This window comes from Astatotilapia calliptera, chromosome 10, assembly GCF_900246225.1.
Source record: "Astatotilapia calliptera chromosome 10, fAstCal1.2, whole genome shotgun sequence".
NCBI classification, from domain to species: domain Eukaryota; kingdom Metazoa; phylum Chordata; class Actinopteri; order Cichliformes; family Cichlidae; genus Astatotilapia; species Astatotilapia calliptera.
The window spans coordinates 18,423,134-18,441,848 of record NC_039311.1 but is presented as its reverse complement, the minus strand read 5'-3'; the positions used below and the strand labels follow the sequence as shown (position 1 = coordinate 18,441,848).

Below are 18,715 nucleotides of genomic sequence, written 5' to 3'. Positions count from 1 at the left end.
AGCTGGTCAACAGTCTGTTGCTCATCACTCACTCTCCTCATCATTTATCAGTTCAATCCCTTATGCTTCCTCTTACTTCTTCCGCCTCACCTCTGACTATGTATTTTAACAGTCAGAACAAGTCTTACATCTTTGAGAACAGCCCTAGTTTCTCCAAGAACTCTGCAGGCACGCATAAAACATACACACATACACAAAATACACTCTCAGCCCCCCTACCTGCCTTTGCTGTTCCCTTGCATAGCTTTTTCCCCCCCTTTTTGGATCTGAGTCTTAAAGGAAAAGAGACCTGCTGAGAATTAAGTGTGTTTCTTTATGTACGTTTTTTGGAGATTTTTGGGTATACATGTGTTTATCATCTAATGTGTTGCAGAGAGCATTATCATAATGAGGAGTTTGGGGATGCACTGTTCAAATTAGGCACCACAGTAAATAAAGCTCATTTGCATGTGCTTACTTTGTTTTTGAAAATTGTTGTAGACAGAAATTAGCTTCTCTCCGAGTCTTTTTTCTGTGCCTCGTAGGTAAGACGTGCAACAATAATGAAAAGTGCAAAGTTTTGAGTTTGTGTACGTGCGCTTTTGATGTGTAGGGAGGAGGCTGAGTGCGAGGACGGTTGGATGAGCACAGCGACAGTGCTCAGGAAGCTGTTCAGTGCTTTCCTTGAGTCAAATGAGAGGAGAAACAGGGTGACTCATTGAAATGAAGAAGTGTGTGTGTGTGTGTGTGTGTGTGTGTGTGTGTGTGTGTGTGCCTTTCAGGTTACAAACACACACAGGGCCACATTTGCATTCTTCATCCTAGGTTTCAATGTTCAGTTACTTTAGACAATATAACTGGTGAAACAATGAGCCATTCACGCGCATTCACAAAACAAAGAAAATTCTTGCAAAAAACAACAACCAAAAAAAAAGGCAATTTTTAAAACGAGGAATGCTGTGTGAAACAGAACACCTTTTATAAATGAGACACGCTGAATCTCTGACAAATAGATGGAGCAAGACAGACAGTGTGCAAGCCAGAGAGGCTGAAAGAGATGACAGAATAGAGAGAAGAGCTGGACAATAAGCGGGGATGGGGAGTTTGTGGGGGTGGTGTGGGGGGATGCCCCACATAAAGATATCGAAGTACAAAGGAAAAGCACACAAGAAAAAAAAAAAGGGGGGGGGGGATGACAGACGGAGTAAGAGAAACTGTGAAGGTCGCAGACAGTGTGCATCTCAAGGGTGATTTGAAATGTTCACCTCACAAAAACAAGAAGAAGAGATGGGGGAAATGACAGTAGAGTCAAGAAGCACAAGGGAGAGAATGGAGCAAAACAATGTAGGAAAAGCAAAAGGGGGGGATTTTGTGTGTGTGTTTGTGAGCCTGTTTATTTTCCACAGACCTCAGTGGGAGACGGGAAAAGAGGCAGAGCCATCATGTTGAGAGAGATGGAAGAGGTCCGCCATGATGGATACATTGTGATGGGCCATAATGACTCAGTTCAGTATGTTCGAATAATATCTGCGCTCTGAGAGATGCATGATGGTTTCACTGGGGAGAGTGGAACTGCCGTGCGTACCTGTTTATTGACTTCTGCGCAGTCGTGTGATTCTGCGTTCTTTTTGTTTGGTGTACCTCTGAAAAAACTCCTCTGGTTCACTGTTGATTTTCCACTGTAGCGTGGTGTGAGTGCGATCTCACTGAGCTTTAGATATCTGCTTTGAAAAACTCCCGAATCAAGTTACCGCATTCGCTCTGACAGCCAGTAAATTAGATTTGAGAAAGCTAGCACCCACTCTTCCATTGCAAATTAAGCTGCAGCACCTAAAGACAGTCACTTACAAACAACAGTTTTTAAACCAATATCTTAACAGTGTTTATAGCTTATGAGAAATATGTTTATGCTGAGCGAGTGGGAAGGAGGTCTGTGGGATCGCCATCGTGTTATGATTGTGGCCAGCCTTTCATTACATTTATTTGGCAGGCATGTTTTGTCCTAATGGGCTTCCACATTTTTCCAAAACATGCCAGGAGCATTTCCTGGATTCATGTTCACAGGCACAACATGCAGACAGGAGGAATCGGGCATTGAACCAACCCAACATTTAATGGCCAGCCTGCTCAACCACCTAAGCTACTCCTGCCACCAAAGCATGTTTAACCTCATTTGCAGAAACCATGTATAGTGTGATGTTACAGTGATGACAGGACCCAAACACTGGCCACCAGAGTAGAAAGCCCAAACCTGTAATGAGGCATGCAAGGTTTATGAGCCAGTGGGGCAACCAGAGTAGGCAGGGAGCAGGGAAAAGAGACAAAAATATCACAGATATAGTTTATAAAAAGAAGATTAAGTAGGAAAGAAAAGGTAATCGAGAGCACAGAAAGGATTAGATTATTCATTAGAGGTAAAGGGTTAAATGAAACAAAACGATTTTTAAGTGACTTATTTTAAAACATCATGTTTTATTAAAAATAAAAAAACAACATCTCAAATTGTGTATTGCTATACTTCTTGCTATACATGTAGTTGTAACTTCACTGTGAATTATAGCTGATGAGCCCAACAGCTTTCAGAAAGCAGCATCGTATGTCATCAAAATCTGTCAGCAGATTCTTTCCAGGCATTGCAGGTAAAATGTGCTGTAGCCTTGTTTTTGTTTTCACTGTGGAAAAAGTATATGTGCAAATGTTTGCAACAATTGTCAAATTGTTGTGTTTGGTACTGAAGTCAAATGTTGCTGTTGTTGTTTTTCATTCAAGTTGTACAAAAATAATTAGGTAGTGTGTATCGCAGCTGACATACAGAATAATATGTGTAATAATAAGTGTTACTTAACACTCCTGCAAATCTTCAAGAGACTGAACTTGGTTCTACTTTGCTGTAGTAAAATCTACACTTCAGCAGGGCAAACTTCAGAGCTGTGTAGATATCCGTAAGTTGTGTTTGTAGTAGAGATGGCACGATACCACTTTTTTATGTCCGATACCAATATCATAAATTTGGATATCTGCCGATACCGATATGAATCCGATATAGTGTTTTTTAATCAATAATACTGTTTTTTTTTATCTTGCTGCATTTTGTATAAGTTCATACTGAAGTTTATTTATTTATTTATTTATTTATTTATTTATTTATTTATTTATTTATTTATTTTTCTTCTTTTTTTTTTCTTTTTTTTTTCAGGAAGTAATGTTTGACACAGCAGGAGTCCTGCCTTTCAGATGATCAAAGTCATACTCAAGTTTAAAAAACAACAAGACTAAAGGTATTCTGTTATACCTGTATGCAAAAAAAAATTTTCATAGTTCAGCAATACTGATCAATCTAATAAACTTAAACCTACTCCATCCTCCCTATTCTGGTATTTTAAAGAGTACTTAGCGTAAATATTAAGCAACCTAACTAATCCGGTCGTTAAGTGATGACATGACGAATCCTACTTCCGGGCCTAAAGTAGTCTGTGTTTAATATGGCTTTTGTTTTATTAACATGTTTAATGTTTTGTATTTTCTTCTATTTGATCTCAAAAAGCTCCTAAAACAGTCAGTGATCCCTGTTGACCTCCCTCGGCTTTTATTACCGCTAATCATTTATTTAAGCTCAGTTTTTAAAACCTTAGGATGTAACTAAAGCCCAGCCCATGCAGCAGTATATGAATGACTAACCTCGTATTGTGGATGGATTATCTCAGTTGTTCTCCTGGCTGAAGTTTGGTCCTTTTACAGCATCCTGCCATGCGATTACATTTGCTCCTGACCACCGAGAACACTCACGCTAACTTTTATCGAGTGGAAAAAAAAGTTAGCTTGTTTATATTAAGCTAACATAGCTGTGTCGCTAGCGGTCACGTAGCACATCATTATATACCAGCTAGCCCAACTTCAGTAACCTTACAAACGTCACTGCTGTTTAGTTTTCTGTCTTCATTTATGTTGGAAGTGATAACAGAGCTGTACGTTTTAATTTGTTTCCAAAACCTGGCAGTCAGGACATGCTATATTGTATTTAGATAGAAGCTAGCGAGCTAACTTCCTGCTAACTTCTAACTCCGTTAAATGTCATAAATTCCGTTTTCATGGATGCCTGGATGTTAAACTCAATTGTTACACCTGGTAGAGCAGAACGCTGATCATTTTATTAAAGATGAAAGACTTTAGACAGTTTTTCAACTCTCAGTAATGCCATAGTGATTGTTTGATATATGGACCTGCAGCGGAGTTTAGGCCCAGACAGGGCTAGTGACGTCAGACTTAACGACCGGATAGGGTTCCAACTCCCAGCAACAAAAAAGCAAAAACAAAATAGGGAACTACCCCTCACGCTGCACCTCATGATACTTAATCGACGTAATCAACCTTAATTTGATGCAGTGTGAAAAGAAAATGCACAGAAATCAATTATTTTTCAAGAATAATTAAATAGATTCAACATCTTTCTTTAACAGAATTGCAGACTGCACAGATGGTACCTTCCCAAAGGAAAAGCTTACTGGGGTATATATTAGACTTAATAGTTACTATATACAGTAATGGACTTCTATTCATTTTACATCAAATTAAAACTTTGGGTGTCAGATAATTATTTAATAAAAGCTAGACATTTTAAATGAGAATAAGAAAGAAAAGTATGTCTTTGTGCCCCCTTTTCCCTGTTCATGCCCTATCGGCCCCCTTGGCTAAACTTTGCTAGATCCGCCCCTGCACAGTTACCAGCCGTCAGCTACGTAGAAAAGGATCCTGGTGTACAAAGTAATATTAAATAAATTCTAACAACAGCTTAAGCTTAAACGTGCTGCTGTTGTTCGGTTGCTGGTTTCCTCTTTCTGGTGTGAAGTGGGCCAAAAACAAACAAGAGAGACGGACTCCTGACAGAAAAGCCGATCAGCTGATCATTGATCAGTTTCATGACTGAAGTAGCAGCAGGAGAGGGAGGGAGAGAGAAGAGGCAGTCGCTCCATATATCGGTTGTTAAGCTTAACGCGGAAATGCTTTATAAACATTCAGAGACGAACTTACGCACTTGCTTTACTTCTCTCTGGGATAACTTCCTTGGAGATGAAATGCCAGATGGCCGCTCTATCACGTGATGCACACTGCTCCGACGTGCTACGGTTATGAGCCGAGTTACGCCATGTTGCAAGTTTTGTGAGGTTTTTTGATATTTAATGGATCGGATTACATTTTTTATTTCCCTCCGATATCCGATCCAGTAATTGACGTCAGTATCGGACCAATACCAATACGTAATATCGGATCGGTACATCTCTAGTTTGGAGTATGTGAGTATCTAGCTAGCTCTACAGAAGAGGAGCAAGTATAAAGGGAGCAACATTTTTTAAGTGGCAGGCAATTTCAAATGCAACATTTCAAATGCAGCTCAAGAAATATCAGCAAATATACAGACTGTTTGTGCGGAGTTTGTCACTCACCGTGTCTGTAGCTACTCTGTTTCCCAGCCAGAGAAAAAAGTTCTCTCAGAGATGGAGAAAGATGTAAGAAAGACAGGGCAGGACAGGAAGAAGAGAGGTTAGATATAAAGGTAATGTAGTGAAGTAGATTTTTACGTGATGTCCGCAAATGCAGCACTAACATCCACACCTTCCCAGCTGCTAATTAGAGGCCCTATAAGAAACAGCTGCGCTTCACTACCACATGGAGGTATTTGGCAGTCTTTTCCCATCCAAGGTAGCTGAGACCGTTAGGCAGCTAAGCACTGCAGGTCTGCTCATGAAAGCTGTTCATTTTAGTATCGCCCTTTAGAAAGTGGATTGTGCCATACTGCTGCGGTCTTGTTCGGTTTTATTCTGTCTTGTTGTGGCCTGTTATCTTACAAACGTTTATGGACTGGCCTCGACTGAGTCCTGGTTTTATGGTCTTTTACTCAGAATTATTTTCTGTATTTTAAATCTTGCTTTTATAAAGTACTGTAACTTAGGGTGTATTTGTTTTATCTTTTACTAATTTGTTTAAGGTTTTATGCTGTGTCTTTAGTGGCGGTGTGGTCACTTGTTGAGGGGCTAGGCACGATGTGGAATCCCCTCCCCGATGCATAAGAGTGTACACACCGAGCATAGGTAGATTGCACCATTTAGATTTCAGTGTGAGTGACAGTGAGGTTTGCAGTGGAACTACACGGGTGAGTAATTGGTGGCACCATGGAGCACTCCTCTCTGTAGGTTTGATTCAGGAGGCACCTGAATAGTCACCCATCTACAATGTAGGCAGAAAATATAACTATTTCCCTGCTTGTGTCTTACATAAGAGATTCCAGCTAAGTACATTCAATAGATTTAGATTGGCATGACATTTCATTCTCATGTGCTGGTATTATTTTGTTTGTTTGTTTTTGTTTTAAACACAAGTGTCTGTGCTTCTACTTCAGTAAAGAAAGTGTGTACTTTAGCCACCTCTGGAGTCAGTGCCATTTAAAATACAAGAGATGAATTTTTACAGGGACTGCACTCAGAGGTTTAATTCATTCAAGTCATGTAATGTGTCAAAGAGATGATTAATCTGTGTCAAATATTCATTAAAAATATTAACTGATATTTAAGTCAGGGTTCTAAATTTCTATCATCAACTTGTTAAGTGTTCATCTTTTTTAAGCGTAGCCAGCTGTGAGTTATTTTATCAATGAAAACTGAAACCCAAAGGAAAGACTGTCTGCATCTACAGCTGTTAAAAACACACCACAGTGTTCATTCTAATAAGCAAAGATTAGTGCGTTTTAAAAATGTTGTGTCCCTGCTTCCCCATATTTTAAAGTGCAGTGAGATTAAGTGGATTACTTTAACACGTGTTTGAAAAGTGACCAGTATGGTGCCTAGTGAGTTTCAGCAACTTTCAATTGAGAATTTTCCTATTTTCAGTTTTATTCCCTCACATACATCTGCAATTGATTTCTGTTCCCGTGGCTCTTGTTTATCTATTATTCATTTCTGGTTGACTGTAGCTTCTGCCTTTTTTAAGTCAATTTTGCACTGCCACATGCAGTCAAACCAAAAACTTTACTTGAACTTGAAGATGACGCCTAACTGTGACAGCACTGCTGCAAGACAGAAGAACTAGGTGGTGAGGGGGAAGTGTACAGAATAAAAGAAACATTGCTTTCGGGATGTCGCTCTGGGTGACTTTTTAGAGAAAGGGTCAGAAGACGAAGCAGGTGGACGAATGACGAAACAAGCCTGTGTTGTTCGAGGACAGGAGGATTAGTAAGGAAGGACGGCGTGTAAGCACCTGTTCCTCTGATTGATGTGTCCTGGCTCCTTCGATATGTCACCGGTCACTGCTCGCGATCCCCTGCTGCTTCTCTGTCAACCATTCACTCACATACAAACACGCATTTCTATATAGAGAGACACACAAATGACATATTTGAGCTCAGTCAGTGAAAGACAAAATGCTCTGACAGGAAAACTCTTGGTCTTCATTGTGTGTGTGTTTGGGGAGGGGGGATGTCAGAGACCTGGCAGGATGAGAAATCACTCTGCTGCTTAGTAACAAGTACCACTGTGGATTTCACCCAGTCGATAGACAGTCAGGAACATTGTACATTCTCCATGCTCCTGCCTCACCTGTCATGTCGTCTGTCCTGCGGCTGCAGTCCGAAGAGGTTTTCCTCCATTTCCTTGTATCTATTCAATTTAGAGACAGCTATGGCAAGAAAGATAGCAGAAGTCAGTCAGCTCATGCCCTCCAACTGCTGCTACCAAACCCTATTTATTTGCCCTGGAGCACCAGACAAGGCAGCATTATTCAGTTAAAAGTCTAAACAGGTTTTTTTATGCTAATTGCAAATTTAACAGAAGTCAAGACAATTTATTTTCATAGACCAATATCACAAATTTGCCTGAAGGTACTTTACATTGCAGTCAGCTCCCTCTGTGAGTTTCATTGAAGTAAGAAAAAAAAATTCCCAACATGGAAAGAAATGAGAGAAAAATCAAGAAAAGCATGTGAAGATGGATCCCTGTTCCACTGCCAGCTTTTTGGGTGGTAGAGTGACAGTTTTATTTAAGCCAGGAATTATGATTTGTTGTTGCAGTTTGTTTTTCAGCTCTGGCTAAGATGATTACAACTCATACCCCTGCACTGAATCTTGTTTGTTGTGTCTTACAGCCCCTCTATCTTTACCCACTCCTGTCACTTTTGTCCTTTTGAAAATAAAAGTTGCTTTAGTTTCATGTTTGCCAAATTGTGAATAATCTCCTATGGGTTGTTTTACCTTAGCTAACCAAATAAAAGCATCTGCATGCGTGGGTGTTGAATTGTGTGTGTGTGTGTGTGTGTGTGTGTGTGTGAGAGAGAGAGAAAGCGAGAGAGAGGGAGAAGAGGATGAGATAGAAACCCAGAGAGGGTGTCTGTCTGTGCAGTTTTGTGTCTGCAGTTATTTACTGCAGTGTCTCAAGTTTGCTTTCATTTGTGTGGGTTTGTGTGCGAGTATGCATCCAAATGCATGTTTCCATAATTAAAGCGTAAATCCCCAGGAAAGGCAAGACGAACAGTTAGATTGGAATCAATACACATTTGCAGAGCACAGAGAAGTGGACGTGCAAAATACATAAAGACCTGACACAAGTCCTTGTTATCATGTGTATCCATGCCTGTTCAAGGACATTTCTATTAATGGGTCAATATATCAGTTATGATTCACTTTTTTCTTTTCTTGCAGTCTTGAGATCTGTTATAAATCAGAAATTCCCCAAATTAGCTAATAATTTGGGGATTTTTATGTGTAAGATTTTTTTTTTCTTTATGATACCAAAAGGAATTCATTTTATGACACAGAATTTTGTTCCTTCTCAAAACAATTTTCAAATGTTCAGTGTAATCAAAGCACTAGCATTTAGGAACCTAAAATACAAAACATGAGCACAACGCTTAAATGCACAAAATAGAAACAGAAGCTTAAACAATCTTCATATTTGCAAATCATCTGAGATGCTCTTGCCCCTCCTCTATCCACTGCTGGCATCGATCCTGATTTTGGGCCCAGTAATTTAGTGATGCCATTCTGGTGCCGGCTTTTTGGCACCGTCTTTAGTCAGTGGAAATGTGTGGAACTGGTTTTAGATTGGACACTGGGAATGCATCCGTGGAAAAGAGAGGCCTGACATCAGCGGCTTCAGTAGTGGCCATGGCGGGGGAAAAAACTACAAAAATCAAACTTCTTCTTCCTGTTATGTTTAGTTCTCAAATCCGTTCTCGGACCACTACTGAGCATCATGATGTTAAGGGAGAAAAAACTTCCAAAGAGAAATGCTGAAGAACATGACACACGATACAAAGGCAATTAGGCAGAGGAGAGGCTACTAAACGCATAAATGAAGGACAATTAGACACAGGTGACAGACAGTAGGGCAGGACAGGCAATGAAAGGAAGTGTAAGTATGACAAAATACAACAGGACACAGAAAAAAATAATAACAAAGACAAAGAATGATCTCAGAGTCAGGACAAGACTCACTAATACATCTCGAAGATGATGCTATAAATCAATTATTTTCTGACACAGAGTTTAAAAAAAAAGCTTAATACCACTCTCATACAGTATCTGTCCAAATATGCTGTCACAGCTGTATTCACTAATGTCTGGAAATGGGAAAACCTTTATTCTGACTCTGTAATTTGTGAGCTATACAAGCCTATATTTGGCAAAGGACTGTTCCCCCTTTGTTCCATATCACTGTGCGAACTATGTACTGGCTTTAGCATCATATTTAATGGACAGAGACGAGACTGCACATTGAAATTCCAGAAAGAAAGCAAATCAGTTTGTTTGTTTTTTCCCCAAAATGTGAAACTTGTCGATTAAACAAGAAATGGGCCTCAACTTCAAGCCTGACCAGGCAGGTGATGTAAGGATTAACCAAAAATTTGTAAGTCCCAAAGACATGTTTAGGTTTCACGCAAGGTCATTGATAGGTTTGCAGCGTAAACCTATTCGCTGGAACGTTCAAGACAATTCTACTACACAGCAAAAGCAAGACACGAGTAGGCAAAGTTCTTTATGTTTCTCCTGCACGGGAGAGAACTGGACAAACGCCGTTCCTTCGCTTGACCCCAGTTGCTCTCGTCCACTCCCCCGTAACGCTGCTCTTTTATTGAGGTTACATGAATATACATAGGTTCATTAACATATGACGTCTACATACACACAAAGCATATAAGCATATATGAGTAGATATTTCTAAGCATAAATGACAATCAACAATACAAATCTAACAGTCATGCTTCTAAAATCATTTATAAGCCCTCCCTCCCCTTTTCATTCAACATCTGTGGTTTTCCCTAAAGTCATTAGTCATAAAGCACACTGGTTTTAGTATTTTAGCGTATAGTGAGCAAGTCAGTAAAGCAAGAGCAGGATTATCTTCTCGTTAAAATGAGCATCTCTTCTTCACAAACGCAGCTCTTTTACTTTTTTACCACCATTGTCTGCCAGTTCTGTTTTCTCCATCTGTCTCCCACTACTTCACACATCTCCCTTTTCTTTGACCTCATCGTGCTTTCCTGTTTTCTTATCTCTGTGTCTCTCTCTTCCTTTCTCCATCAAACCCTTCTTTTCTTCGTCTTCGCCATGCCTGCCTCTCTGTGTCCATCTGCCGTGCTAAACCAAGCGACTGATTGTATTTCAGGCAGTCAGTGAGGTAAATAATCTAGGCCTGCATGCTGGGCTTGAGGGCTCCATGAGTATCCCTGGATTGAGCCCCTGGGTGGTTGGGGGGTAGAATAGATGTTGGACAGAGGCAAAGATTCAGACTTCAAGTCATGGATATTTGATACCCTTATTAATAATATGAAACAATTACACAAAACGACCACCTACATGGAAGCCAACATGCCAGTTTCTCCGCCTATACATGTGAACAGGAAAAACAGAATTATATCATGACTCATGCACCAAAAATAGCTCCAGTTTTCTTTACATTACAACTGACACAGTTCCTACCTACATACTGTATCCCTGCGTTACGCTGTTGACTAATTAAAAATATATTCATATATAGCGTCATTTCCTACACCTCATTCTTCTATATTTATCTGCCCTCATGAAGTCGGCCTGTGTTTGACTGTGTATCTGCATTGATTGCTGTGTGCCCCTGCAGTTCGACATGCAGCAGCTGTCTCTGGATGAGCTGAAGCAGGTGCTGTTCCACGCCTTCCGGGACCACCTGACAATGAAGGACATAGAGAACATTATCATCACCGAGGAGGAAAGCCTCAATGAAACCTCAGGGAACTGCCCTGAGTATGAGGGAGGTGAGGAAGCCGTTCTCGTGGAAACTTTGTTGGTATAAAAAGGTGTTTTGGGCAGTAAACAGTAATCTCTTAATGATTCAAATAACAACATGCACTATGCTTATTCGAACTGATTAAACAATCCAAAGTACACATATTTGTTTTTTTGCCAAGAGCCTGGTGAGTAGATCGATATCGCTTTTATTACTGTGTGCTATGAAGCTACAGCCAAGAGGCAATTAGACAAGAAGCAGGGGGAAACCAGTTTCTTTCTCTCTCCACATCTCTGGATTATCCCTGGTGGCTGTTTATGAGAGATAATCAACCAATCAGAGCTCAGGAGGATGGAAATTAGGGCATCATCTTCCTGCATTGCTAACTAGCCATATTCATTAAAAATGGAAAGAGAAAAACATGGTCAGCATGTATAAGATCAGGACATCTGTACAAGTTGCTGTGAGCTAACTTAATGCAAACTCTGACTTGTTTCTTCAGTGACTGTGGAAAAATCTTCACCAAAATGCCTGTAACAAGACAGATAAGGCAGCTGCTACTTATTGTTTTGGACAAAACTAAATCATACCTCTGGCCAACTTGACCACAGTTAAATGGATGAGTAAACGGAGTAAAAAAGAAATGCAATTTCACTTTGGCAGCTAACCTGGTTCTCTGCAAAGAATAATACCCAAAAAGCCTCTAACACTCACAGTTTGGTGTGTTTTGTTTTGGGGGGTTTTCTGTCTTTTATCAGTACACAAAATGAAGCGGTTAAGCTGCAGAACACTGTGTGTTGACTTCCTCAAGTCTGCTTGGCAAACTCAGTGAAACGTCTCAAGCAAATAATTAAAGCACACGATAACACTCATAACTATTTGCCATGACACCACAAATAGCTGTATTTACGGTTTAGGTGTGGAGTTTTGTAGAGTGCCAGGCTAGCTCTCTGATTCCAGACTTTTTCGCTATGGTGAGCTTTATGCCTTCATACTTGAGGCACAGGCACGAGTCGTCTGATCTCAGCAGTGTGTAAGAAAATAAGCAACACTCCAAACATTATACTAGCCATTTACCATCAGCAAAGGATTATTGCAGTGATCAGTTCTCTTACAGGAGCCCTCGTGCACACTTTACCTGCACAGAGTCATTGTTTTTGTTTTTCTGCTTGTCTAGTCAGACATGATCTTGACAGCTGCCCTGGTTTCATTTTGACTATGTCTAGAGAGAGCCACTGATGCAAGTGTGTGCTGTCAGCCAGCTTATCATTGTCTACAAACTAAACCAAGGACTGAATCATGGACTGTATGTGAGCTTTTGGCTGATGTGGAAGTGCTTAAGCCAAAAGAAGGTTAACTCCTCTGACTGCAAAGACAGGTTTGACTGTACAGATAGCCGACAGCAACAAGTAAAATTCTAAAACCTTTGCTTTAAATACAGTCTTTTGACTGAATCAAAACAACTTCAACAAATGAGTGAATGTGCTATGGGACTTGACTGGGAGTCATAATGTGCCAGAGCAAACCAGCTGCTCACGAGAAATAAAGTTAAGAGAAATGAAAAGTCTGAGGAAAGGAGAAAACTTAGTGCTACTGGAACAAAGTGGAAACTACATAGCACTGTGCTATGGGTGAATCCTCAGGCTCGCAGAAGCAACCTTTTAAGTGTTGTTTAGCAAAACTTTGAGGTGAAATCCTTCATTTTCTAATCTGTTGCTATATCCATCACAGAAGTTTCACCTGTAAAGTGTTGATCATGTCAAAAAGACTATGAAAAATCAAGACTGCTGAAGTAATATTTAGATGATAAAATCTAAACATCCTGCAGTCATAAATTAATGTCTGTAAGTTTTTGAAGCCAGGAGTAAGACAGATTGAAGATTGACGCCCTGCTAAATGTTTGACTGAACAGCTGAAAGACAGGCAATATTTTTCCAGCCTATGAACAACTTATGTCGCTGTAGGGAGAATAGGGAAATGAAAGCCTAAACCTGACCCTGCAGAGCCCAAAATTGCCTGTCTGCTGTGAAACATCCACTGAGTAAGACTAAGACAAAGGTAAAGAAAGATCAAACACATTGAAAAACTTAGAAAGCCTTAATGAATCCACTGGGACTCAGTCTTGGGGAGACCTTAAAAAGAGACAGCTGGAGGGAAATGGTGAAACTAAGCAGAGAAGGGACAGAAGATAAGAGGCTAAAGAGGATCAGGGAACTGCTGGCTTGGCACTCTCTTTCACGAAGTTTTTGGTGTTGAGGGAAGGCTGTATCGTGGAGTTAGGGAGAGCAAAATGGAAAGTATAAAAATGTTGAGAGTGGGAAAATAGGCAGGGGGAGGATGTAGAAGACATGAAGAGGTATAGACATCACTTCTAAAGGACAGCTGTACACCTCTCCACATTTAACCCTCTTCCCATATACTCAGCTTCCCTCTTTCATGGCTGCTTCGTTCCCATCTGCTTCCTGTCCAGTGGGACCCCAGTGCCTTTCACAGTTCCTCTTAGATCCCCAAGTCTGAGCGCTGACTTGATTTATTGATGCAGTGTGTGATACTAACAACCTGAGACAAGCAGGCTGACAGCAAGGAAACTTTTGGTTGTTACTCCTGCTTCAAGGCCTGTTGGAGGACACAACTGTCTCTGCTCATCTTTTTCTCTCAGTCTCCAAAGATAATGTCTTTAAGGAGGAAAGCAGGGGCCTGTCATCCCAAACACCCCAAGCAGAACAAAAGTTCCACCTTGCGCCTCTTGTCTTTGTTTTTGCTTTGCAGCTTTGCGTGCGTTGTAACCAGTTTTTGCCTCTGATGAATTGATTGTCTTTACACTGGAGACGCTTCAACTCGACGATCTGGGTCACCGAGATAAGCTGCAAAACATGGCAACCAGAAATGTTAGCTGCTACTTCACCTGCATTTGTTTGAGTCAAAGAACCAACATGTCTCCCGAGGAACAGGTTAAAATGGTAAAAGCTGAATTCTTCATGAAGACCATTAGACACTTGGAGAGAAAATGCCCGTTACCTTTATTGTTCCGCAGACTTTATTTTCTAAACCTTCACACATTCTTTCTTGAATGCCGTGTTAAAACAGTCTCAACTCAAAGGTCCATTTAGTTGCATTTTGAAGCTTTTGGTAATATGTTGGAGTTTTCACTCAGCTAGTGGAAGTCACTTAGATTTCACATGAGCTTTGATTATATGATCATGGAGGTTGCATATGGGTGGGAGACTGTATCCCCTAAAACTGCCTCACTGAGATTGTGAGAACATCCACTGACTTCTTTTTTAATGCTGCACACCAAGACGCGGTTGTATAGCCATTATAAATCACCAGATCAGCATGTAACAAGGCCTGCCTCCATATAAAGCCAATTAACTGTTTTGTTTTTTCTTTTTAAAGACACAATCAACTGTGAGAGCAGCAGAAAACCAAGGGGGCTATCTATTACCTGTTTCATACCATGATGCAACATTTTGAGAAAATACTGTGCTTGTTTTTCTTGTGAGATATCTCTTGCACCTGTGATCTAAGTATAGTGTGAAGCTAGCTCCGGCAAGTGGTTAGCTTAGCATATATGCTAACACAAAAGAAAGACCTTCCAAGAAATTGTCCGATCAATTTTACCTACAAGCAACCATAAAACTCACCAGGTGTTATTTTTGGCCACCTGTGTTGACTTCGAGTATCTGCTGCTTGCGAATGTTAGAAGGTTATTCACGGGTACAAATTTTAAAGCATGGCAGAGCATTAGAGATGCTGTAGTTTCACCTGACTTTTAGGGTGAGTTAAGCTGACTGCCTCTTAGCTCTGACTCCACACCTAATTCCTAACATAAAAGTGATATTGATCTTCTGGTTTAACTCCCTGCAAGGGAGCTCTTTTCCCGAAATGTCAAGCAAACACCTTACATGACAGAAGGACCCAAATAGAGGCAACCAGGGCCAGGATAAAATCCAAACCTCAAATATTTTGCCAAGTTGAGGTCATATACAGATGGCCACTTGGCATAGCAAAGAATGCAGAAGATGTAATGGGAGAAAAAAAGAGGAACAGACAGACAACCCATGTAGTAAATCAAAGAAATGAGGAGAATACCACACAGAAGGAAGTAAATTGTTTGATAACTTGATGACTGAGCGGAACGAGACAATCTGGGAGCTTATTACTGGAGAGCTAGGGATATGTACACTGGGGAGATGGATTAGATTAGTAACAGGTGGTGCACAAAATTGGTGGGAAAAACACGGGGAGAAAGTAAAACAAACCACAGTGCATGAAAGTGAGTGACTTCTAACTAAAACAGGAAGTCACAAAGACTATTCATTTGAACGTCCAGTTTCTATTTCTTTGTTTTCAAACTGAATGCAGTAGCAACTGAATTTACCATGACAAAAAATAAGATGTACAAAAAAAAAAAAGACAAATTATAATAATCTCTTCATTTCTCTTCTTTTTTCACTTCTCTCAGTTCATCCCAAGAAGAAGAATAGGCAAACGTGTGTCAGGAAAAGCCTGATCTGCGCCTTTGCTATGGCTTTCATCATCAGTGTCATGCTTATCGCAGCCAATCAGATGCTGCGGAACGGCATGGAGTAACCAATTGCACTGTGAGCATGGGGAGTGGACAGAACAGCCATGACCTCACATCTTGTCTTTGCAGCCAAAGCTGGACCACAACCCAAGCACTTCTCTAAACAATCAGTTGAGTTTTGTTTTTTTGTTTTTTTAAGTTTTATTTGAACTGAACTTACAAAGGCAGACAATGAGTAAAATAAGTAAAATGAAAGGAGTTGTATTGACGATGTCACCACATAGAGTCACTGGATTTACTGATCGTAAGGAACCTGAACTGCAAAAGAATTCTGTTTTTATATAAAACACTGAAATTAAGGGGGGAGGGTATTATTTTGTTGTTTTCAAGAACAAGACCACCCTTTAAACTTGATTTTCTAATTACCGAAAATGTGTATCAGGTGCTTTGAGCCATTCCTAATTACAGAAAACAAATAATGGTTATTATGGACAACTTCAGAAGTTGCACTGAATGTGGAATGAGTGAATGGTGGGCACAGTATTGAAATGCACACACACACACACACACATATATATATATATATATATATATATATATATATATATATATATATATATATATATATAGTTATGTATATATATATATATATATATATATATATATATATATATATATATAGTTATGTATACAAAAGACTTTGTGAAACATTTACATTAGTCCACCAGTCTTGGGTCACATACGTTCTATGTGAATCTACAAGAAGCACAACTCAGTACTCAGTGACAACCCACTCAACAGTCATTGCTATCCCACTAGTAGTATTGATTGATTCATTGATTGATTCATTGATTGATTGCTTGGTCAAGGAAGATTTGTGTGAGATGTGAAAAACAGTGGTGTCCACGAGTAAGCTTGGAAAGGTTTTAAAAAAAATCTAATCAAATGGAGTGAGGACTGAAAAATATGTTTAGGAATGTACTGGGAGAAAATGTTTCATCTCAGCATGTCACTGTAATACTGCCCAGCTGTGGTAAACATAAACCAAGCAAAAGCATGCCACAATACACACTGCCATACCAAACATTACCCCTACTTGTTCCCCATGGATTTCACTGTATATATAATACTACTTAGCTTATGTAATGTATTATTCCTCTCAACAGCAGAATGTATGAAAGATAGAAACTACTGAGCTATATCAGGGATAGAGTTGTGACATGCTGTCTAATACAGTTGTTTTCTTGGACAAGGTTGCCGTCTAGTGGTGAAAATAAGTACTGCAGGTAAACGCCTGAACAGCCATGTTTACTATGTCTACAGGGGGAAGAACACCGCCAATAAATCTGAGCTTTGATATGTTTTTTGTGTCAGTGTCACAAGGGCACTTTGGTCTGTATTGGTCACTTTTTTTAACAAACATTTCTTTGCCAAACTGGATTGTTGCAACAGTTGATCAAGGTTGGATGAAAGACTGAAGGTGATACCTGTTGTAGTTTCTGGGGTCAATGCTGTGTTCTATGGTTCAGATTTAATAGAGATTTTTATTTTTTATTTTTTACAAGGCTTACTGGGATGAAAAAGTCCAAGAAAGACCTTGTAGGAGATTAGAATCATGCTCCTCTTCTTGCGTAATGGAGACAGCCAAGGTTGAACATCTCAGTGACACAATATATTAAATCTGAGGATGAAGCTGTACTCGGTGGTGTTGGTTTGGGGCTGGGGAATAAATAAACATCATTATTTATGTGCTGAGATTAGAACAGTATTGTGGGGACTGAGCAAAATGTTACGTTTTCATAAACAAATTTAAGGAATTAGTGAAAATTACAGCAAATATTGTTTACAGTTATCTTAACCAAATAGCCCAGCCCTATGTAGATGTAGCTTTATATATGCTAGTGTTTATTATTTCCGATTGCAACACGCCATAACAGCAGTGTAAGCGGACTGCACTGTGCTCCCCTGGGATATTATTGTAGACTTGTTTGTTTCCACTTAGAACTTGGAGCAATTTCACTTGTTTTCTAGCACTTTGGCAGGGCGGAGAGAAACAAGACTGGATGTTTCAGTCAAACTAATGTGCAACCACAAGTCCGGCTTAGACAAAATATAAAGAAGGTAAGAGGGGAGAGGGCTCTCTTTAAAAATAAATAAAAAATTTAAGAAAGCTTTGTAAGATTACAGCAAAAATGTATAATACTGTAAATCAGTATGCATGTTCTTGTTTAGGTTTTCATGTCTTTGAAAGACAGGGAATCCAATAATCTTTCTTTGTGGTGGCACAGCCTTGGTCTAAATGTAGGTATGTATGTACTACTGTCACATACTGTATTTGACTTTCCAATTTATACAGTAATAGCCATTTTTCTAGTTTCTACCAGCTATTAATCAAATCAGAGTGCGGAAGAGGGCATTTTCATAAATATGCAAATACAAGGTCACGTCACCAACATCTCTGTTTCACGTCACCTAGGGTAGAGTCTGTAGGCCTCACTGTGGATGGTTAAACTTTATATTGAATTCAATATATCGTGTGTTTTCTTCACATTAGGTTTTACTGGAATGTTCTCACTGCCTCATTGTCCTTGTATAAACTGCTGTATAATGTATGCTACACTTATTCCTGTAAGTCGGTTCGTCTTTGATATTGACATTTGACCAATGGGCCATCTCTTCGCCTTTGTCGATTAGCATCACAACCCTTTTGAAACCAGCATAGAGCGCTTTATCTTAACAATTCTCCGATAATTGTGCCATTCAGACATCCTTGCATGGCTATGTAAGGGAAACAAGACCTTTTATCGACACTTTTGATGTTTACATTGTTATACTGTACATCTGTATCAGGACAGGATCAATTCATGATTTTCATGTTTTTGAAAGTTGCTTTTAAGATTTGTTTTTACCAAAACATGTTTTTACCAGTTGTAGATTGTGTAAAGACAAATCCTAACACAGA

General features: G+C 39.7%; 1 protein-coding gene across 1 annotated transcript in view; it reads left to right on the top strand.

Annotated features, from left to right (window-relative positions):
• The window catches only part of caln2 (calneuron 2), a 30,685-nt gene extending 14,355 nt beyond the window's left edge, over positions 1-16,330 (top strand). The window contains exons 5-6 of the mRNA XM_026183175.1: positions 11,100-11,253; positions 15,691-16,330. Of these exons, the coding sequence (XP_026038960.1) occupies positions 11,100-11,253; positions 15,691-15,818 (282 nt within the window). The 3' untranslated portion in view covers positions 15,819-16,330. The remainder of the gene's footprint in view (positions 1-11,099; positions 11,254-15,690) is intronic.
• Positions 16,331-18,715: the final 2,385 nt, after the last annotated feature.